The sequence below is a fragment of the Salvelinus namaycush genome, chromosome 21 (assembly GCF_016432855.1).
Source record: "Salvelinus namaycush isolate Seneca chromosome 21, SaNama_1.0, whole genome shotgun sequence".
NCBI lineage: Eukaryota > Metazoa > Chordata > Actinopteri > Salmoniformes > Salmonidae > Salvelinus > Salvelinus namaycush.
The window spans coordinates 43,354,363-43,378,138 of record NC_052327.1 but is presented as its reverse complement, the minus strand read 5'-3'; the positions used below and the strand labels follow the sequence as shown (position 1 = coordinate 43,378,138).

General features: G+C 42.2%; 1 protein-coding gene across 4 annotated transcripts; it reads right to left on the bottom strand.

Moving 5' to 3' along the window:
* Positions 1 to 234: 234 nt before the first annotated feature.
* Positions 235 to 23,776, bottom strand: nedd1 (NEDD1 gamma-tubulin ring complex targeting factor). Of its 4 annotated transcripts, none has more exons than XM_039017731.1 (16): positions 23,695 to 23,776; positions 22,772 to 22,915; positions 22,467 to 22,561; positions 22,227 to 22,343; positions 20,241 to 20,381; positions 4,699 to 4,928; positions 4,192 to 4,396; positions 3,421 to 3,595; positions 3,118 to 3,243; positions 2,953 to 3,006; positions 2,510 to 2,617; positions 2,154 to 2,380; positions 1,737 to 1,884; positions 1,385 to 1,532; positions 1,213 to 1,279; positions 235 to 1,058 (listed from the first exon to the last, which is right to left on the bottom strand). In XM_039017731.1, the coding sequence occupies exons 2-16, from the start codon at positions 22,905 to 22,907 to the stop codon at positions 954 to 956; spliced, it is 2,082 nt and encodes a 693-aa protein (XP_038873659.1). In that variant the 5' UTR covers positions 22,908 to 22,915; positions 23,695 to 23,776; the 3' UTR covers positions 235 to 953. The 4 variants fall into 4 exon arrangements, with proteins under 4 accessions (XP_038873659.1, XP_038873661.1, XP_038873662.1 ...); XM_039017733.1 differs by having other exon boundaries at positions 1,385 to 1,529; XM_039017734.1 differs by having other exon boundaries at positions 3,529 to 3,595.

Below are 23,776 nucleotides of genomic sequence, written 5' to 3'. Positions count from 1 at the left end.
TGTTTGCCAAGCATCAATGTTAGTTTTTATCAATAGTATATGGGAGAGATGTTTACATTGAGAAAACACATAGTAGTACTTTTGTCTCTTAATTCCTATTTTGCCATTGTTGCAGCTGTATTTCATTGTTAAATTAAATAATTTTAACATGCTGTCTCTAAAGTTTTCAGTTTGCACCATGAATGGTTCTATAAACATTCACCTTAACCAGAATTAATTACATTAACAAAATTGTACACATCTAGTATTTATATTCCTCTTCACAAAACATCAATAACAAAAACAAATATCTGATGGGCAAACTTGGCAACGCAAGCACACTTCAGAGGGAGCTTGGCACCACTTACTATTAGAAATTGATGACCAATATGACATTTTCTTGCCTAGTCCAAAGACAGTATCATGATTGGTGAAAGACAAAGGCATGCCCTCATTCTGTTTCAGTGTGCCAGTAAAAGCCAAAGATACTATCAACTTCAACCATACTATGCTGAAGAGAAGAACACCTCTTTCCATGACAGACTGACCAAGTGAAAGCTATGATTCCTTATTGATGTGACTTGTTAAATATTGCAACCCAATATTAGGAAGCTGTTCCTAACGTTTGGTATACTCTGTATTTAAGCAATGCATCTTCCTGTCCCTGGGTCCTTGTTGACCTCTCTTTATGCGAGGGGAGAGAACGGTTTGGAATTGGGCTAAAATTGTCCAGCACTGATAACCACGGTCACAGATGATTGATGTGACTGATAGCACACTTTGCAAAGAACATACTGGTCAATCCTTTAACTACCAGTAAGGCACTGAAGAGTAAATTCATTCCAAGATGGAAGGGGACTAAACCAGGACACAAAAAAAAGGCATTGTCCCACAGAGACCTAATACATTCTGTCTGAGTTGAGAGGGGGCAACTGTTTCTAGGGTTGATGAGGTGGTAAGTCCAAGTCAACCTCTCAGTAATTGGCTCGGAGTCGTTTGTTCTCCTCCCTCAGCTTCTCGATCTCCTCTACCAGCGTGTCGTTGACCGAGTACTTCTCGACCAGACCATGGATCTCATTCTGAAACGCAGCAAGGAACCAAGGGGTAAGTTAGGGAAATGGAACCACAATGTAGACAGGTTTAGCTAGTGCTTTGTCAAGGGACTCTAAATAGTGTGTGGTGTGTAGTGGCACGTGTGTCAGTGGAGTAGGACCAGAGGGACATGTCACTTACCAGCTGAATGTAGAACTGTTTGACCATCTCCACCTGGAGGTTCACTATGTCTCGGTGGCAGGCGTCCCTGTTGAGGAAATGGAGTTAGCCAAAAATCCACAGAACTATTGACCAGAGATGCGCAAGTAGGTTCAACAACCGAGGGTGATCTGCTGTGAGAAAGTGCAACCACCTGAAGTCTTCCAGGGTCTCGTGGATCATGTTGCGAATGAACTGGATCTGCAGTGATGTGAGGGGAGCGCCTCCACCCTCTGCTCCAACAGCCTCCACTATTCTCTCTGATACAGAGGATGCTACCACTGAAGAAACTGCAGGGCCTGCTGACACAGGGTATTTTTCATTGATTTCATCAATGTACTACCACACAATTAATGTACTGTTGTGCTTAGATATGCTCTCTAGCATACAAATACACAGTAGCCATACACAATTTAAACAGTCATGCTATTAAACATATTAATTGATGACATTATGATGTATATCTGCAGCTGTTACCCACACAGAAAAAACAACCACAAACTCACCTGGTGCAGTAGTGTGCGGACCACCATTGAGGGGTGTGTTGTAGCGCAGTTGGGCCTGCATGTCATTGGCCGCCCTCAGGCTGGGTTCAGGGGTGAAGAACAGCTGTGCTGGTTGGCTGTGTGGGGTGGGGCCTTCACCCTTCTCATACTGTCAATCGAACAAACAACAGGTGAAGAGCAGCTTGAACATTTAGACAGGAAAAACCGACCGACTAAATAAGGGGTCTAATTTCAGGTTCTGGGGCCTCCCTGCCCATCTTTGATCGAGCCCAACACTATCACACTTGATTCAAGTAATGAAAGTCCTTGAATATTTTGGTCTGGGAAGACCCCAGGACCAGAATGGAATACTCCTGGTTAAAATGGTCTGTCAGCATTCCAAATTGTACAACAGCTGATTGAATAAAGTAAACTGACCCGTTTCAAATCCAGTGTGTCTGTCTGCGCTGGCGGCTCGGCATCCTCCTCTTTGATTGGTTGAGGGGTCTGGAAGACAGACAGGGGGCTGTAACAGCGCCCTCCTCCAGGTGTGCCCAGGGGAGTCTTGCGGTGTGGGGGTCCACCAGAGTAGGAAGGGAGGAAGTCCAGATTGTTTCCTTTCTTCCCACTTGTTACATCTGCGGTCATTCCATGGGATTTGTAATCTGGAGAATGAGTGAATCAATGGTCAGCTTGTACATTACAGTTAATGAGTTTGAAAAAGTTTACAGGTTTGTGAAGCTGTCCAGACCAATTTGAACTTTGAATGTCAAGGGACACAAATGGAATCTCACCCTCTCTGACTGGAGAGAAAATGTCCAGACTATTGCGTCCCACTTTGCTGAACTTCTCCGTGCTGTTTTGCCCTTCTCCTTCTCTGGAGAACATATCCAAACTGGTCCCTATGGTACATACAACAAGCCACAAATGTGGTCTCAATCATGTACACCAGTATAGATGATGTACAGGGGACAGTGAACTTTATTGAATGTTTACAGCAGTGTTTCTCAATCCATTCCTGGGTGAACCCGTGGTGCACATTTTTGTTCTATCCCAGCACTAACAAACCATCTTTAACTACTCACCAAGCCCTTGATTAGTTGCATCAGGTGTATAACAGAGGGTTAATTAAAAAAGACACACATCTTTTACTCATGGTTAGCTGTGCAGGGTCCTCATGAACTTTCAATGAGAACTTGAACTGTAAAAGAGGACATGCATGGCATTTTCCAAGTACCATTCCCTTTGATTCCACCAGGAGCATCACCACCCATCCCATGGGCTTTGTAATCTAAAGACAAAAAAACAACAAGCTGTCAGTTTAAAAAGAAAATGGTGTGATGACCAAATCCAAACTTAATACCAGTGAGTTGAAACTAAGTCAGACGAGTGGGGAGCTCACCGTCTCTTACGGGGGAGAAGATGTCCAGGCTGTTTCTACCCACGCTACTGAACTTGTCCAGACTGGGCAGGCGGTCAGCACCCGGCTGGCCCTCCGCCTCTCTGGAGACCACTTCCACACTGGAGCCTACACACACACACACCACACACACACACACACACACACACACACACAATGACAACCAGCTCTCTAGACCTCCAGGCTCAGGGTACCCCTGGTCTAGACCATGAATTGGAAATGGGGTGATGTTTCAGGTCAGGATGTTGGCCAGAAGTATATTTGAGGTACTAGAGCAGGTCTGACCTGTGCCCTGTGCCTGTCCATCCCCTCCATCTACCATGTGGGGTGCAAGCAGGCTAGAGGGGGGTGTAGAGGTGGAGCTGTGGGTGGCTGCTGGTAAGTAGGTATTACCCAGCCTGGCTGAGATCCTCTTGCTTGTGTGAGAGCTAGAAGACTTGCTGGATGCCATTTTACTGGACTAATGGGGGGAAAAAAGGGACATGGTTAGCTTGAAAAGGCTAGGTTTAATTGATCTCAGGTTACACATTCCAGTTAAATACCTACAAGCTTCAATACGGTCCCTATTGAGCACATGATTTAAAGTTTTAGATGCATCTTTATTAGTCAGGAGCCCAGCCCATAGCCACACAATACAGAGCTTACAGCACATGCTGTCAAGATATACACACCGAACTGGAAAAGTGCATCACTCTGGGAAAATTATTACTGTAATGACGAAAGGTTACAACATTTCCTATCAAGTGAAGTAGAACACTGTCAACTCATTTACACGAATTAAGGTAAAACTAGTTCATTCAATACAATATGCACAACAGACCAAAGAAAACCCACATGGTCTTGGCGTGCCTCCTTGTGCAGACAAATGGCATCCCAAAATCATTGTCTCTGTCACAGTACACCAGTGGTCCCGAACTAAAATTTCCTCTGAACTCAGCTCAAGAAAATTCAATTTGCGGGATTGAAAAGTAACATTTAAAAATGTTCAAATCTTGAATAGGACTTTTAATTCCCTGACTGGATTGAATTGAAAAAGCGCTGTGGTGTGTAGCCTACCTTGAGGTGTCTGCTCTGGGAGCTCTGGAAGCGCAGGCTGGTGATGGAGGTCTTGTGTGCAGTGGCAGTCTTGGTGGGAGCGCTGAGGTTGCGCAGGTCGTACAGGTACAGTCTGCCCTGGGTGGAGCCCACCACCAGGCCTGCCCCGTCTGGAGTGAAGTCAATGGCGGTCAATGGGGACTCCACACGCATGCTGCGGAGAACACTGCGAGAGAGAGAGAGCACACAAACACAAAATGTCAAGACTACATTAAAGCAAAAGAGCCAGCTCTGAAGTCCCTTTGCGCTGTTGAAGAACTAATTACTAGTAAAGGACCGCATCATTGAAAAAAAATACAAGGCCATTTCAAATGTGAATGTGTTTGACCCTCAAATTTTTTTGACCCTCAATGTGTTTGACCCGCAACAAAAGCAGCTTGCACAAAAACACCAACGTAACAGGCTCTCTCTCAGTCATACAGTATGTCTCTATACTTGTGAAGTCAATACTAAATCCCATTTTCTTACATCTTGCTGGAGGTGTCGTAGCAGATGATCTTCTTGTCCAGGCCCACGGTGACAAAGAGCAGGTCATTGGCTGGGGAGAAGGCCAGGCCCGAGGCGGGGGCCTTGTGGGCTCCATCAAATACGTGCAGCTCTTTCTGAGTGTTGGCGTCCCACAGGACCACAGAGCCACTATCTGACACACTGCCCAGCAGGGAGCGCTTCACCACAGAGTACTTCAGGTCGTGGATGGGCTGAGGTGGGAGGAACAGTGTTATTTTAGACCTATGAGTGTGTGACCTGACATTTTACCTTGGGAGCACCGTGAGCCAAAAAATATAAAAATCACATCGATAATTGTTGTAATTAGGCTTCGCTTTAGCACTTTAAGTGCCCTAGAGATAAAAGATATGACCCACATTACTGGCGCAATGTTTTTTTTCTATCGTGAATTGGCTATACATTCATTAAATTTCGCAGGCTTTTCCAAAACCACTCGTGGGCATTCGTTTACACCTTATTCAGTCATCTAACCTCATTAGCTAGTTAACAACCTGGGTCCGACTTACCAATAGAACTTAGGCTTGCAATTGTTTTCACAATACATCTTTCCTACAACTGCCAAATATGAACATGTTTCCCAAAACACCACGCAGTTCGCTCAGTGCATCGTTGAGGCATGTGTCGATATTGCCTAAACATCAGACTTGCCATGGTTACACCATGGATATTCAGTCTGAGGGAAAAAATATATATTTTAAAATGCATGGGTCTCTACAAACCAGAATGTTGAATAAAATGATATTTACACTTACTTTACCGTTGTCCGTGCTGTTGGTCCTTTTGACAGTAGGTGGTGGAGATGGGGTATCCACAGAAAAGTGTTGTTTACCCGACTTTTTGCGGTGCAGGTAGGTTCTGTCGCTTGTGTGTTCAATCTCCTGACGCATTGCATGTGATGCACAATAGCCAAATTTAACCGAACGTAGTTGACCGAAGCACATTTCCTGCAATCAGCTGTAAGTGTTTGTGAAATTTGCCAGCTGATTTTGTGGGACGGCGTTCGGTCTGTGGTTCGGTCAGGCTTGGCCATATTGTGTAAGTGTTTATCACGTGCGAGTTGCATCAGTATTGAACATACAAAACCGGAAAAACAAACCGATATACAGACCAGCGCACTGAAGGTCGGGTTGATAACACTTCCCTGTGGATATTTTGTCTAAGATTACCTCCGACATCGGGCCAAAATCGTCAGACAAATATAAGTAGAAATTAAGTTGGTTCAACATTCTGACTTAAAATGGGACTGTTCGGGAATGCTGAGCCTACATGTTAGAGATGAGCATGTAAGCATTTCAGATTCTAAAAGAGGATAGTGCCCATACTGATAGGATCAAAAGAAAGGCAGTGCTGCTCTCGGATTTGCTTTCTCTATTCAAATCTTAACTTAAAAATGGGACATTTCATATTTTTTCTAAATGTATATTCATCATCTAAAGCAGCACCCCAACATACACTACATGTGGACACCTGCTCATGGAACATCTCATTCCAAAGTCATGGGTCCCCCTTCAGTGTTATAACAGCCTCTACTCTTCTGGGAAGGCTTTCCACTAGATGTTGGGTGATTAGGCCTGGCTCGCATTCGGCGTTCCAATTCATCCCAAACTGTGTTCAAAATGGGTCTGAGGTCAGGGCTCTGTGCAGGTCAGTCAAGTTCTTCCACAAACCATTTCTGTATGGACCTCACTTTGTGCACAGGGGCATTGTCATGCTGAAACAGGAAAGGGCCTTCCCCAAGCTGCTGCCACAAAGTTGGAAGCACAGAACCGTCTAGAATGTCAATGTATGCTGTAGTGTTAGGATTTTCCTTTCCCTAGGGCCTAACCACTGGAACTAAGGGGCCTAGCCCGAACCATGAAAAACAGCCCCAGAACATTATTCCTCCTCCACCAAACTTTACAGTTGGGACTATGCATTGGGGCAGGTAGCTGTCCCCTGGCATTGCCAAGCCCAGATTCTTCCGTCAGACTGCCAGATGGTGAAACATGATTCATCCCTCCAGATAATGCGTTTCCACTGCTCCAGAGACCAATGGTGGCGAGCTTTACCCCACTCCAGCCGAAGCTTGGCATTGCGCATGATCTTAGGCTTGTATGCGGTTGCTCGGCCATGGAAACCCATTTCATGAAGCTCCCGATGAACAGTTATTGTGCTGACGTTGCTTCCAGAGGCAGTTTGGAACTCAGTAGTGAGTGTTGCAACTGAAGAGACGATTTTAACATGCTACAGCACTTAGCGGTCCCGTTCTGTGAGCTTGTGTGGCCTACCACTTCACGGCTGAGCCATTGTTGCTCCTAGACATTTCCACTTCACATTAACAGCACTTATAGTTGACTGGGTCAGCTCTAGCAGGGCAGACATTTGACGAACTGACTTGTTGGAAAGGTGGCATCCTATGACGGTATCACATTGAAAGTCACTGAGCTCTTCAGTAAGGCCATTCTACTGTCAATGTTTGTCTATGGAGATTGCATGGCTGTGTTCAATTGTCAGCAACAGGTGTGGCCGAAATAGCAGAATCCACTCATTTGAAGGGGTGTCCACATACGGTAAATACAAAAGTATGTGAAAATGGCGTGTTAATGTTTTGTAGTAAAAAAAAATGAAGATAAGTGTTTGCAATGACAACCAATTAGTAGGCAAAATCACAATGCACACCAATGATGTCATTGGAAACTTCTTACTATAAAACATAGATATGCGCAATATTCACATATGTTGATGTTGGGGTGGTGCTGATGAATATGACGTTGAAACATTTCCCTTTAACATAATTATTCCACAATACTGATGATGGATCAGCTCCTATTGAGATATCGCCCATGGCTGCAAATAAGAGGCGGCTTATTCTTAAAATGTTTTCTCTTTATCAAAAAATAAATAAAATACAACACATACAAAAGACAACATACAGATATGTACAAACAATACCCACTTGTTCTAACCCCTTATCTCCAGTGCCTGCACTACTCTCCGTACTCAAATTGCACCATTTTGTTCTTCTCCCACACACACTCTTTCAATATTTAGATAATGAAGCATATGATTTTTCCATTGTCTTAACGATTGAGGATTGGTTGATTTTCAGTATATACCCCATCGGGTATCTCACTGCACTCTCATATGACATGTCTTGACATATGCAGACAGACATTAAAAGTAAACTCAATACAGTAGTTTATATTGGATTAAGCATACATTGTTGTTCCAACATTCCCTCCATCGAATATCAGTTATTTTTAAGTCTTGGTACCAATAGCTAATATTTTTTGCTAAGCGGGTGTCAGTTAGGCTCTCTGCAAGGTTTTGTATCTCTTACCCATCGTATGAATATCCTTTTCTGACTCAAATAGAATTCTCCCAAGATTTGATATTGAAACTTGTTTATAAGTTTCATGTATTTGAAAATATCTACATTGGTCAGTGCAAAATAGATTTTAAATCCTATCAAGGAAATGTATTTATCTCCTATTACCAAGTAATTCACGGTTTCGATGCCTTTAGTTTCCCATGTGAGCAAATGTATTTATCTCCTATTACCAAGTAATTCACGGTTTCTATGCCTTTAGTTTCCCATGTGAGCAAATGTATTGGTGCATTCTGAAAAAGGTATTCAAGGATTGTTCAATAGGGTTTTTTGGAAGCAATATTGGTTCAAGTAGAATCGGTTTAAATTCCTTCCATATTGTTAATATGTATATCTTCAATATGTACCATTGTTCCTCTTTAGTGCATTTAACAGTAGGTCTCAAGTAAAAGCCTTGGGTGGCAAGTTGATACAATTCCAAGTCTGGAAGGTTAAAACCACCTTTATGGAGATGTCCCTGTTCATTTTATGAGTTGTATTTGCCCATAAAGTCTTATGGATGAGTATACCTTTTTAAAGGCCTGTCTTCGGTTGGGTAGTTGGTATTACCGAGAATAATTATAAAAACTTTGGGAGCCTGCCATTCTGAAGAGGTTTATTCTACCTGTAAGATTTATGGGAAGATTGTTCCAATTGTCATGACTCTCCTGAGGACCCAAAGGATCAGGTTAGTGGGTCAGCTCTTCAGCACCCTCTCTCTACCGCAGAGGGGGAGAAGGATGAAGTTGGCCCGGTTTTATGACTTCACAACCGGATAGTAAAATACCTTTCAAACTCTGGGCTCTGCAGTATTGAACATTTAATTTGAGTGTTACAGAGAGACACTTGGCCAAAACCGTAACATCAAAAGGTTGGACATTGAAACAATATTTCTAACGTAAATAATGTGGGAAATGGTTAGTGGGGCTCTAAACAATAATCATGTCAAATAATTTGTTGTTTTGTGATATTAAGGACGGTATAACGAAATAACGATAACTCTACAAATTTATATGTCCCAGTTATCAGATTTAGATCTAAATGTTGTGGAACTTATGATTAAACTATTTGTGAGAAGATGAAATGTTATTTTAGCCTTCTACATGAGAATTATCTTTCATGTAAAGTTTTACCCAGTCAGTAACCACGCCCACGTGAGCACGGACATTATGCCAAAAGGATGGAACACCCCTTTTGCCAGAGTGCTTATAAAAGGACTCCTAAAAATGTTACATATGAGACCAAAACATGCCGGGTTGCTGCCGATGTGGACAGTGGTCTTAGAACGGTTAAATGATTATTCAGGGTACAGCTAACAGACACCAGCTGCATTAAGTACTGCAGTGCATCTCCTCCTCATGGACTGCACCATATTTGCCAATTCTTGCTGTGAGATGTTACCCCACTCTTCCACCAAGGCACCTGCAAGTTCCCGGACATTTCTGGGGGGGGGGGGATGGCCCTAGCCCTCACCCTCCGATCCAGCAGGTCCCAGACGTGCTCAATGGGATTGAGATCCGGGCTCTTCGCTGGACATGGCAGAACACTGACATTCCTGTCTTGCAGGAAATCACGCACAGAAGGAGCAGTATGGCTGGTGGCATTGTCATGCTGGAGGGTCATGTCAGGATGAGCCTGCAGGAAGGGTACCACATGAGGGAAGGGGATGTTGTCTCTAACGCACAGAGTTGAGATTGCCTGCAATGACAACAAGCTCAGTCCGATGATGCTGTGACACACCGCCCCAGACCCTCCACATCGATCCCGCTCCAGAGTACAGGCCTCGGTGTAACGCTCATTCCCTCGACGATAAACGTGAATCCGACCATCACCCCTGGTGAGACAAAAACCGCGACTCGTCAGTGAAGAGCACTTTTTGCCAGTCCTGTCTGGTCTAGCGACGGTGGGTTTGTGCCCATAGGCAACGTTGTTGCTGGTGATGTCTGCTGAGGACCTGCCTTACATCAGGCCTACAAGCCCTCAGTCCAGCCTCTCTCAGCCTATTGAGGACAGCCTGAGCACTGGAGGGATTGTGCGTTCCTGGTGTAACTCGGGCAGTTGTTGTTCCCATCCTGTACCTGTCCCGTAGGTGTGATGTTCGGATGTACCGATCCTGTGCAGGTGTTACACGTGGTCTGCCACTGCGAGGACGATCAGATGTCCGTCCTGTAGCGCTGTCTTAGGCGTCTCACAGTACGGACATTGCAATTTATTGACCTGGCCACATCTGCAGTCCTCATGCCTCCTTGCAGCATGCCTAAGGCACATTCACGCAGATGAGCAGGGACCCTGGGCATCTTTCTTTTGGTGTTTTTCAGAGTCAGTAGAAAGGCCTCTTTAGTGTCCTAAGTTTTCATAACTGTGCCCTTAATTGCCTACCATCTGTTAGCTGTTAGTGTCTTAACGACCGTTCCACAGGTGCATGCTCATTAATTGTTTGGTTCATTGAACAAGCATGGGAAACAGTGTTTAAACCCTTTGCAATGAAGATCTGTGAAGTTATTTGGATTTTTACAAATTAGCTTTGAAATACAGGGTCCTGAAAAAGGGACGTTTCTTTTTTTGCTGACTTTATGTACATTGCATTCATATCGGGTTAGTCCACTAGGGACTTTATTGCATCGTGTTAATACTCAGTGTATAATCTATTGTGTGTGTGTTTAATTCATTAGTTAATTATATATTTACAAAGTCAATTTATGTAAGCTCATTCATCATGGAGACTAGGGTTTATGCAGATTTATAGGATACTAAGACGTTCAGAATGAGACTGAAATAGGAGCACATGAATGGATGACAGATAGTTTAGAGATATTCGCGTTAACTCAGGAAACACTCGCTAAATAAACTTTTCCCGTGGTGCCCCAGATAACGACTTAATTGTTATATGATTAATTTCATTGCGTAATAATTGAATGTGGTATGTGATTATTCGATGAATAGCCATCATCACATTAATGGTAGTCACATCACGACACTTAAATAGATCAGGTTTCATATTGTTGAGTAATGGGATAAAGTTCAGTATACAAAATATTAAGAACACCATCGTAATATTGAGTTGCACCCCCCCTTTTGCCCTCAGAAAAGCCTCAATTCGTTGGGGCATTAACTCTACAAGGTGTCGAAAGCGTTCCATAGGGACTCCAATGCTTCCCACAGTTGTCAAGATGACCTTTGGGTGGTGGATCATTCTTGATACACACGGGAAACTGTAGAGCGTGAAAAACCCAGCAGTTCTTGACACAAACCGGTGCGACTAGCACCTACCATACCCAGTTCAAAAGACACTTAATCTTCATTCATCCTCAATGGCATACATACACAATCCATGTCTCAAGGCTTAAAAATCTCCCCACCTTCATTTTCACTGATTGAAGTGGATTTAACAAGTGACTGACCTGGATTCACCTGGTCAGTCAAAGTCATGGAAAGAGCAGGTGTCCTTAATGTTTTGTACACATTGTATATTTGCTGTTTGTTGCAACTTATGAAGCATCCTAACTCTTTGATATTGTTGTGGTCTACTTAAACAATTGCTGTAGATTGAATTATTATTTTTCCTATTGCAATTATTAAATCCCCCCCCCCCCCCCCCCCACATTCATTCTACATCCTTAGATATGAGTATTCTTAAATATTTTTAGCAAGGGGGGCATTGACTTTTCAATATTGGTCAGGTATATCAGGAGATCGTTGACAAATAGGTTTACTTTATATTCATGTTCGTCAATAGCAAAGCACAGATTACATTTGACCGATACTTTCCTTGCCAAAAAAACAGCGTCGTCTGGGTTTGGCTGTGGTAGGCCGTCATTGTAAGTAAGAAATTGTTCTTAATAGGGATAGCCCTCGTTTTCAATTTTAGCCTAAATAACATACCGAATCTAACTGCCTGTAGCTCAGGCCCTGAAGCAAGGATATGCATATTCTTGGTACCGTTTGAAAGGAAACACCGAAGTTTGTGGAAATGTGAATTGAATGGAGAATATAACACAATAGACCTGGTAAAAGAAAATAAAGAAAAAAACCAAACAGTGTTTTTTTTTACCACCATCTTTGAAATGCAAGAGAAAGGTCACTGTTATAGCCATCATTCTGGTTGTAATTCCGATAATGTCCACAAGATGGCAGCAGTGTATGTGAAAAGTTTCAGATGGATAACTTGGAGTATGACTGATCAAATCAAAGTTTGTCACATGAGCAGAATACAACAGGTGTGGACCTTACAGTGAAATGCTTACTTACAGGCTCTAACCAATAGTGCAAAAAAGGCATTAGGTGAACGATAGGTAGGTAAAGAAATAAAACAGTAAAAAGACAGGTTATATACAGTAGTGAGGCTATAAAAGTAGCGAGACTACATACAGACACCGGTTAGTCAGGCTGATTGAGGTAGTATGTACATGTAGATATGGTTAAAGTGACTATGCATATATGATGAAAAGAGTAGCAGTAGCGTAAAAGAGGGGTTGGCGTGTGGTGGGTGGACCACAATGCAGATAGCCCGGTTAGCCAATGTGCGGGAGCACTGGTTGGTTGGCCCAATTGAGGTAGTATGTACATGAATGTATAGTTAAAGTGACTATGCATATGATAAACTGATCCTCAAGACTTCGTGTGAAGTCCCCAGGTACATTTGGGCAAATCGTGAAGGAGACATTCGTGTTCATATTCCATTTTTCTGCAAGAATATCGTCAAATCGGTATACTTGGACTTTGATTTAGCTTTCCAAGTATTAGTAGCCATATTATAAAGTTCAACATTTGAAGCTACATTTTACAACATATACATGGTTTCCGTAAAGCCCAGCTCATTGGCCATCTAGCTAGCTTTGTTTGACCCCGATTGGTGCTTATTTGACAAAGATACAGTCGTTCAAGTGATGGAGGCGTCGCTCTCTGACCAAATATGGTGTCCAATAGGATATACTACACCCCTAATGATATAGTGAAGTCTTGTTACGTTCTAGGATCTCTGAGGAATACATACGAATGTGATTTGACTCGTTGAAACAACGTTTAGGGTGAGAGTTTCACAGATTCCTTTCTTTGCAAATTGAACGAGTGGAAATACAAAATTGATTGTGCGTGCTATATGGACCTTTTTAGGATATGAAAAAGGATTTTATCTAATAAAACGTCATTTCGTGTTATATCTGGGACCCTTTGGATGATAAATCAGAGCAAGATTTCAGAATTTAAGTTCACATTTCACCTTCAGAGGTGAATTTATCAAACCTATCGCGGTGAAAAAAATGTTAGGAGCTCTCAAACAAATGCATGGCATTTTTTCTCAGTAATAGCTACTGTAAATTAGAAAGTGCAGTTATATTAACAAGAACTTAAGCTTTCAGCCGATATAAGACACTTATATGTACCGACATTTGTTGTTTCTCTACAATCTGCGATCTTGACATAACGCGCTGCATGATTTACAACTGTCCCGTTGACGGGATGCCGATCCTTAACTTCTCTAGGGTAGGGGCCAGCATTGGGAATTTTGGATGAAAAGCATGCCTGTTAAGATATTTTATCAAGGTTTAAGATAAATGATTAAATAATTCTACCCAGAAACTTAACCATTAGGATTAGAGGTTATATAGCATGGACAAGGGGTAATTAAAAATGATAACCATTGTGGAAGAAAGGAATGTATGTATGTGCCGAAAGAAAGAGACTCGTTAACCTATGTTTGAACCGACCCAGCTATAACTCTGTGAAGACAAGACAGCGAGAGCACCTCCAGGTTTTCCGTATCTGGGGGGGACTGGAACTGCCAGCTAAGTGGTAATAAAGTGTGGTGAGACTTCAAGAGATAATTCAGATATAGTGTGTAATGTGTGTGCGTTAGTGTGTTGGAATGGACTTTGGAATCAGCTTTGTCTTGTCGGAGAGGAGGGACATTTTAGGACGCTATGTGTGATATATAAACTAATGTACATGGTATTTTGTGTAGAAATCTCTCGAGAATAAACGCCATTGATTATTTTGGTGGCTGGTTTGTCTATTTTATGCAAATAAGAACCTTACAAATTCTTATAAACGGACAGAGTGTTTGCTTTGTTATAATTAAATTGGTTAACGAACACATAGGAATCAAATTCCTTTATCAGTGCCCAAATTAAACTGCCTGCTACTCAGCCATAAAAGCTAGAATATGCATATAATTAGTAGATTTGGATAGAAAACACTGAAGTTTCAAAAACTGTTTGAATGATGTCTGAGTATAACAGAACTCATATGGCAGGCAAAAACCTGAGAAAAAATCCAACCGGGAAATCTTGAGGTTTGTAGTTTTTAAACTCATTGCCTATCGAACACACAGTGTCTATGGGGTCATATTGCACTTCCTAAGGCTTCCACTAGATGTCAACAGTCTTTAGAACCTTGTTTGAGGCTTCTACTGTGAAGTGGGGGCGAATGAGAGGGGATTGAGTAAGGTCTCTCCCAGAGTGCCATGAGCTGACCACGCGCGTTCATGTGAGAGGTAGCTTGCGTTCCATTGCAATTCTAAAGACAGGAATTCTCCGGTTGGAACATTATTGAAGATTTATGTTAAAAACATCCTAAAGATTGATTCTATACATCGTTTAACATGTTTCTACGGACTGTCACGGAACTTTTTGACCGAGTGATCGCGCCTCATGAATTTTGATTACTGGGCTAAACGCGAACAAAAAGGAGGTATTTGGACATAAATGGACTTTATCGAACAAATCAAACATTTATTGTGGAACTGGGATTCCTGGGGGTCTATTCTGATGAAGATCATCAAAGGTAAGTGAATATTTATAATGCTATTTCTGACTTCTGTTGACTGCACAACATGGCGGATATCTGTTTGGGTTGTTTTGGTCTGACACAGCGGTTGCATTAAGGAGAAGTGGATCTAAAATTCCATGCATAACACTTGTATCTTTTAGCAATGTTTATTATGAGTATTTCTGTAAATTGATGTGGCTCTCTGCAAAATCACCGGATGTTTTGGAACTACTGAACATAACGCGCCAATGTAAACTCAATTTCTTTTATATAAATATGAACTTTACCGAACAAAACATACATGTATTGTGTAACATGAAGTCCTGTGAGTGTCATCTGATGAAAATCATCAAAGGTTAGTGATTAATTTAATCTCTATTTCTGCTTTTTGTGACTCCTCTCTTTGGCTGGAAAAATGGCTGTGTTTTTCTGTGACTTGGCTCTGACCTAACATAATCGTTTGGTGTGCTTTCGTCGTAAAGCATTTTTGAAATCGGACACTGTGGCTGGATTTACAACAAGTGTATCTTTAAAATGGTGTAAAATACTTGTATGTTTGAGGAATTTTAATTATGGGATTTCTGTTGTTTTGAATTTGGCGCCCTGCAGTTTCACTGGCTGTTGACGAGGTGGGACGCTAATAAAACATAATAAAAACCTATTTCTTTCACTTACTTGCTGTGCTGTTTCGTTGTTCATTTGTTCAGTCATTTCATTCTCAACCAGGATTTCTATGGAACGCTGTTTGGGTCTTTGCGTGTCAAAAAATGTCAAATAGCAATATTTGACGTGTCAAATAAGCTTGTTGACCAATCAGGACCTGAATATGACTGCATGTCCCATAATTTAATGCGTTAACACGTTTTTTTACGTAGTTATTACACATTGATTACACTATCCCTCGTATTTCATATGTCACAACAATTCATCGATATGTATGCTATGATGCTGGTAAAGTTGTCTCGCGCACCTACAGTGCTGGTCATTAAAAAAAAGCTAGCTAACTCATGGATGCAAACCATGTTCTTCCCCAAAAACATGGCAAAACGACATCTGTTTCAGGAGTTATAGTTAGCTAGGTGTCATCTAAAATAACCATAATTTATAAGACAGTTCTTATTTGATTAATGGTGGTCGGACCCATCTATGTGAAGCTAGCCACAATAAGGATTAGCCACAATAGTGGACTTTGTGGTTAGCCTTCAAAATACAAGTATGGCATATTTCTACTATTTGTATTCATTTGCATCACTGTCAATGACACTTATTTAGAAGGCAAACCGCAAATTCCACTACTGTGCCTAATCCTTATTATGGCTAGCTTCACAACACAACCTCATTAGCTAGATGAAGCTAGCTGGCTGCTTATAACATTAGCTTTGGGCAACAGGGTTAAGTAGCTGGCTAGCTATTTATTTTCATGAACTGAAGTTCAATAGGCGAACAACAATACTTACAAGGATTCCTAAATCATTGCTAAGAATAATGAAAATGACTGCAGTTCCTACTGGTCATTGTTTTCAGGCTGGTTGTATTGGTGCTAGCTAGGTACCAAGCTAAAGCTAGCTACCCCAGAAGTTGCGGTCGAACAAATTATGCTTTATTACCAACGCGGTATTGTAAACACATCGTTTGTGGCCGGTGTTTGGAGACATTTGTACAGTTGACAGGGCTACTGTATCTTTTTTTGACACACAAAGACCCAAACAGCGTTCCATAGTATGTATGTCGTGAAGCTAATAGCAGTGACGCTCCGGTAGGGCAACATCTAAACATTTTTTTTTTTAAAGCGCACTTGGTAGTGTGTACCAGTGCTCGACCAGTCGGCAAAAACCAACATCACCCACGACAGAACGGTTGATTGTCAAGGGCAATGAATAGCATTATCTTGGCTTTAAATGGACTTTGCCTTTGAGTTGTCTCGCTGAAATTCTTACTCTTTCAAATGACTGCTCGACCCACACAACAGACATTGTGGGCTAGGTTAGGAATGCTGTGTAGCGCAAATATTTTTTTTTTAACGTGGCGTCATATAGGTATGCACGTCAGCTTTGACATCAGTTTTGCACGTCGGCGTTAAACTAGACATCTGATATGTTCACCGATATATCGTGCATCCCTATTTGCCAATACCTGTTATGTTTGGGTCGTGTTTAATACTTTCTGCAAGCGTTTCAATTGCCAGTGCGAACAGGAGAGGGGAGAGAAGACATCCCTATCTTTTGCCCCTCTAATTTGATCAGATAATGTATTGTTATATTTTTGCTTTAGGATATTTATATTAAAATTTATTATTTCGGGGCCTCCCGGGTGGCGCAGTGGTCTAGGGCACTGCATCGCAGCGCTAGCTGTGCCACCAGAGTCTCTGGGTTCGCGCCCAGGCTCTGTCGCAGCCGGCCGTGACCGGGAGGTCCGTGGGGCGACGCACAATTGGCCTAGCGTCGTCCGGGTTATGGAGGGTTTGGCCGGTAGGGATATCCTTGTCTCATCGCGCTCCAGCGACTCCTGTGGCGGGCCGGGCGCAGTGCGCGCTAACCAAGGGGGCCGGGTGCACGGTGTTTCCTCCGACACATTGGTGCGGCTGGCTTCCGGGTTGGAGGCGCGCTGTGTTAAGAAGCAGTGCGGCTTGGTTGGGTTGTGCTTCGGAGGACGCATGGCTTTTGACCTTCGTCTCTCCCGAGCCCGAACGGGAGTTGTAGCGATGAGACAAGATAGTAATTACTAGCGATTGGATACCACGAAAATTGGGGAGAAAAGGGGGTAAAATTAAAAAAAATATATAATACATATGTATTATTTCAGCTGGTAAGTTCAAAACTTCGGAAGCTTTCAATAGAAAAGGCCATTCAGCTGGTCAAGCCTTTTCGGCTATCAGCCATTATTGATAAATCTACACTGATTTTTTTTTATACCCAACATGTAAAGTGTTGTTCCCATGTTTCACCAGCTAAAATACACTGAACAAAAAATGTACGTAAAAAGCAACAATTTCAAAGATTTTATTGATTTACAGTTCATATAAGGAAATCAGTCAATTGAAATAAATTCAATATGCTCCAATCTATGGATTTCATATGACTGGGAAGAGATGCATCTGTTGGTCACAGACACCTTAAAAAAAAAAAAAAGTCTATCAGAAAACCAGTCAGAAAGTCAGAAAACCAGTCAGTATCTGGTGTGACCACCATTTGCACCTCATGCAGCATGACACATCTCTTCCGTATAGAGTTGATTGTGGCCTGTGGAATGTTGTCCCACTTCTCTTCAATGGCTGTGCGAAGTTGCTGGATATTGTCGGGAACTGGAACACAGTCATAGACGTCGATCCAGAGCATCCCAAACGTGCTCAATGAGTGACATGTCTTGTGAGTATGCAGGCCATGGAAGAACTGGTACATTTTCAGCTTCCAGGAATTGTGTACAGATCCTTGCGACATGGGGCCGTGCATTATCATGCTGAAACATAAGGTGATGGCATGGATGAACGGTACGACAATGGGCCTCGGGATCTCTTCACGGAATCTCTTCATTCAAATTGCCATCGATAAAATGCAATTGTGTTAGTTGTCCATAGCTTATGCCTGCCCATACCATAACCCCACTGCCACCATGGGGCACCCTGTTCAGCAAACCGCTCACCCACACAACGCCATACATGCTATGCTGTCTGCCATCGGCCCGGTACAGTTAAAACCGGGATTCATCCGTGAACTGCACACTTCTCCAGTGTGCCAGTGGCCATTGAAGGTAAGCATTTGCCGCCTGAAGTCGACGACAAGCATGCAGATGAGCTTCCCTGAGACAGTTCGTGCAGCAACTCTTCAGTTGTGAAAACACACAATTTCATCAACTGTCCAGGTGGCTGCTCAGACAATTCTGCAGGTAAAGAAGCTGGATGTGGAGGTCCTGGGCTGACGTGGTTGCACATGGTCTGCGGTTGTAAGGCCAATTGAACGCATGCCTAATTCACTAAAACAATGTTGGAGGCTGCTTATGGTAGAGAAATTAACATTAAATTCTCAGGCAACAGCTCTGGAGGACATTGCTGCAGTCAGCATGCCAATTGCATGCTCCCTCAAAACTTGAGACATCTGTAGCATTGTGTTGTGTGACAAAACTGTACATTTTAGAATCGCCTTTTGTCCCCAGCACAAGGTACACCTGTGTAATGATCATGCTGTTTAATCAGCTTCTTGATATGCCACACGTCAGGTCGATGGATTAGTTTGGCAAAGGAGAAATGCTCACTAACAGGGATGTAAACAAATTTCTACACAACATTTGAGAGGAAAACGCATTGTGTGTTATGGCCAATTTATGGGATCTTTAATTTCAGCTCATGAAATATGGGACCAACACTTTACATGTTGTTTATATTTTTGTTCAGTGTACATTTTGAGACCTGCCTATAATGCATCTTAATTGTCACCCAAAATTGTTTTTATTGTCTTTAATCCTTCAGCCACATATTTGATGACCAGTAACAAACCTTGGTCCCTACCACCCAGAGACTGGGTGAGAATTGAATACGTTTAGGGTAAATCCATTTGAATTCATTCACTTTTTGACCACACAGCTTCTGATTTTAACAAAACCTTCATTCACATAGCCATTCATATTTGCCCCTTGTAGAAGCGCTCAGAAAGTGACTTTTTGGACCTGAATGCCAAAACATTTAAGAGATAAAGGTGCTCAACATTAACCTATTTGGCATTCCCCACCATACCATGAGACCCTGTCTTCAAGAAAATGTGTCAACTGATTGCGGGCACAACACAAAAAACTCAGATGTGTAATAGGGTTTAAGCTACAACATATGCAAATAAATACATTTTTTTTAAAGTACGTTAAAAAAAATATATATATATTCCTAAATCTTTTTTTTTTCAAGAAATAAAATAGTTTGACAACACTAAGCTTTTAAAAGATAAATGGTTAAGTTGATATTTTCCAGTGATGAAGACATGGACATCTCATGGTATGAAAAATAGGTCAACTTTTGAGCACGTTTATCTCCTGAATGTTTAGGCAAAAAGGTTACTTAATTACCATTTTTTCCAAGGGCAAAACATTTATGGAAAGTTATTTTTTAAATTTAACTAGGCAAGTCTGTTAAGAACAAATTCTTTTTTACAATGACGGCCTACCCCGGCCAAACCCTAACGATACTGGGCAAATTGTGCGCCGCCCTATGGGACTCCCAATCACAGCCGGTTGTGATACAGCCTGGAATCGAACCAGGGTCTGTAGTGACGCCTCTAGCCTTAGATCGCTGCATCACTCTGGAGCCAAAAGGATGCTGTCAAAAAGTGATTGAATTCAAATGGACTTACCTAATAAGCAAAAGGGCCATGGTTAGTGTTAACTGTGTCCGGGCCAACAGAACACTCACCTGGTTGGTGCCGTGTCCAAAGGCCTTACTAGACAGGTTGGTGGTGATGCTGTGCAGGATGATGTCACCACTGGTGGAGCCTGATGCGATGTAGCTGTCACTACCATTAAAGGACACACACGTCACCTCTTCATTGTGGTCCTGGTGAGAGAGCGGAGAGACAAGTGAGGAGGTAGGTTGTGTTGGTAATAAAGGTAACTCCAAAATGTCTCGATATCTACACCGAAAGCTTTGCCCAAGATCAAGTGCAATGTTACATAGCACCAGGTTTTCAGGTGAGATTCGTTCAAAAGATAAGTGCTAGGACATACAGTTGAAGTCGGAAGTTTACATACACCGTAGCCAAATACATTTAATCTCAGTTTCACAATTTCCTACATTTAATCCTAGTAAAAATTCCCTGTTTTAGGTCAGTTAGGATCACCACTTTATTTTAAGAATGTGAAATGTCAGAATAATAGTAGAGAGAATGATTTATTTCAGCTTTTATTTCTTTCATCACATTCCCAGTGGGTCAGACGTTTACATACACTCAATTACTATTTGATAGCACTGCCTTAAATTGTTTAGCTTGGGTCAAATGTTTCGGGTAGACTTCCACAAGCTTCCCACAATAAGTTAGGTAAATTTTGGCCCATTCCTCCTGACAGAGCTGGTGTAACGGAGTCAGGTTTGTAGGCCTCCTTGCTCGAACACACTTTTTCAGTTCTGCCTACAGATTTTCTATAGGATTGAGGTCAGGGCTTTGTGATGGCCACTCCAATACCTTGACTTTGTTGTCCTTAAGCCATTTTGCCACAACTTTGGAAGTGTGCTTGGGGTCATTGTCCATTTGGAAGACCTATTTGCGACCAAGCTTTCACTTCCTGACTGATGTCTTGAGATTTTGCTTCAATATATCCACATAATTTCCTCCTCATGATGCCATCTATTTTGTGAAGTGCACCAGTCCCTCCTGCAGCAAAGCACCCCCACAACATGATGCTGCCACCCCGTGCTTCACGGCTGGGATGGTGTTCTTCGGCTTGCAAGCTTCCCCCCCTTTTCCTCCAAATATAACGATGGTCATTATGGCCAAGCAGTTCTATTTTTGTTTCATCTTACCAGAGGACATTTCTCCAAAAAGTATGATCTTTGTCCCCATGTGCAGTTGCAAACAGTAGTCTGGATTTTTTATGGTGGTTTTGGAGCAGTGGCTTCTTCCTTGCTGAGCGGCCTTTCAGGTTATGTCGATATAGGACTCGTTTTACTGTGGATATAGATACTTTTGTACCCGTTTCCTCCAGTATCTTCACAAGATCCTTTGCTGTTGTTCTGGGATTGATTTGCACTTTTCGCACCAAGGTATGTTCATCTCTAGGAGACAGAACACGTCTCCTTCCTGAGCGGTATGACGGCTGCGTGGTCCCATGGTGTTTATACTTGCATACTATTGTTTGTACAGGTGAACGTGGTTCCTTCAGGCATTTGGAAATTGCTCCCAAAGATGAACCAGACTTGTGTAGGTCTACAATCTTTTTCTGAGGTCTTGGCTGATTTCTTTCGATTTTCACATGATGTCAAAGAAGAGACACTGAATTTGATGGTAGGCCTTGAAATACATCCACAGATACACCTCCTATTGACTCAAATGATGTCAATTGGCCTATCAGAAGCTTCTAAAGCCATGACATCATTTTCTGGAATTTTCCTAGCTGTTTAAAGGCACAGTCAACTTAGTGTATGTAAACTTCTGACCCACTGGAATTGTGATACAGTGAATTATAAGTGAAATGATCTGTCTGTAAACAATTTTGGAAAATTACTTGTGTCATGCACAAAGTAGATGTCCTAACCGACTTGCCAAAACTATAGTTTGTTAACAAGAAATTTGTGGAGTGGAAGAACAACACGTTTTAATGACTCCAACCTAAGTGTATGTAAACTTCTGACTTCAACTGTAATTATTATGGGTAGGGTCACAGGTGCTGATAAGACTGAGGGTACCTTGAGGGTGCGATGAAGCCTCTTGGCCTTCAGATCCCAGATGTTGACGGAGTTATCAAGCCCCCCGCTCACTAAGTACTGGGACGTCGAGTTCAGACTCACGCGGGTCTGCTTTTTCTGTGGACACAAACATTATAGTAACGTGAAACACGTTCACAACATGCGAGGGTAATGAATTAGAACGGAACTGAAATGGTGTCTTTTTTTACTGGCAATGGCTGTCAGGCCTTGTACACTCACCCCCTCTGCAAGTTCCACCACTGGGATAGGAGAGGACTTGAGACTGGATACCACCAGCTTGTCTCCTATACTGCTGGCGCTTACAAGATACTGATCTGAGGAATCAACTCAAGGTAACCAACTACATATAGTAATTTATGGCACAGAACAACTATCATTATTTAATCAATACGTAGTTTACATGAAGGTGTGGGGGACTGCTCACCACTCCGGTTCAACTAGAATATGACCGAGAGCAAAAGGAAAACAAAAAGTTAGCCATTATACGTACAGGGACATGCCCAAAGGGTTAGTAAGAAGGATACTGTTGCTGCTCCAGCACACTTGGGCCACAGGGTGTGTAGCGCTATGTGGGTTGAACTGTTCCAACACTGTCATGGAGGCTGAGTCCCAGATCTTCACACAGTCGCCTGATGATACCAGGCGCGTCACCTCCTCCATGGTAACGGCTGCAGAGACAAGGACAGCTGTCAGTACTGGCACTCAACACACACGCCAAAGAAGTCGAGGTTGCAGTGGGTGTCTTTTCTCTGATATGACAAAGAACCTCAGTGTACTCAACGAGAGAGAACTGCTTCCATCTAGAGAAAGCCCATGTTAAGTCAAGATAATTATTCCAAACTGCTACATTTCACCCCCAAAAACTATAACGACCAAGCTAACTAACGGCAGTAAACAAAATAATTTTCAAATAACGTTTCAGTAGCTAGGTAATATACTGTAGCTGGCTGGCTATTTAGGTTATTGACCAACGTTAAACTAGCCCAAATGGACATACGCCGAGAAAGTGCTAGCTAAGCATTTATCAGCTAGTTACAGTACTATGTAACGTTAAACTTTGTTAGTCAAAAAGAGCATTAGAAAAATATTAGCTAAATAGCCAACAAAGCTATAAGGTAACGTTAAACGGCTAACGTTAGTTGGCCTGAGTTAGCAAGCGAGTTGGTGGTTGACTATTCAAAAGTATCAAAATGTGCAACAAAGTTGCTACAAATAACTAGTTAGATAACTAGTTAGCTACCTGGTATCAAACTAGGTGAGACGACTTTTGTGAGGAAAGAGTAGCATGGAAAACTAACGTTAGCTAGCGGCTAAGTTTGGTCAAGTAACGTTAGCTAGATTAGCTAGCTAGCTAAATACAGTTTAAAGTCTTTGGTTATACTATCTAGCTAACGTCATTAGTCGATGCAAGCTAGCCAATTCATGCCAGGATGATATGTTTACTTACTTGTAATTGATTGTGAAGTTGTCCTACAATTAAAAAAAAAAAAAACTTTGACAAGAGTTTGAGCGCCCGTAACTACGGCATA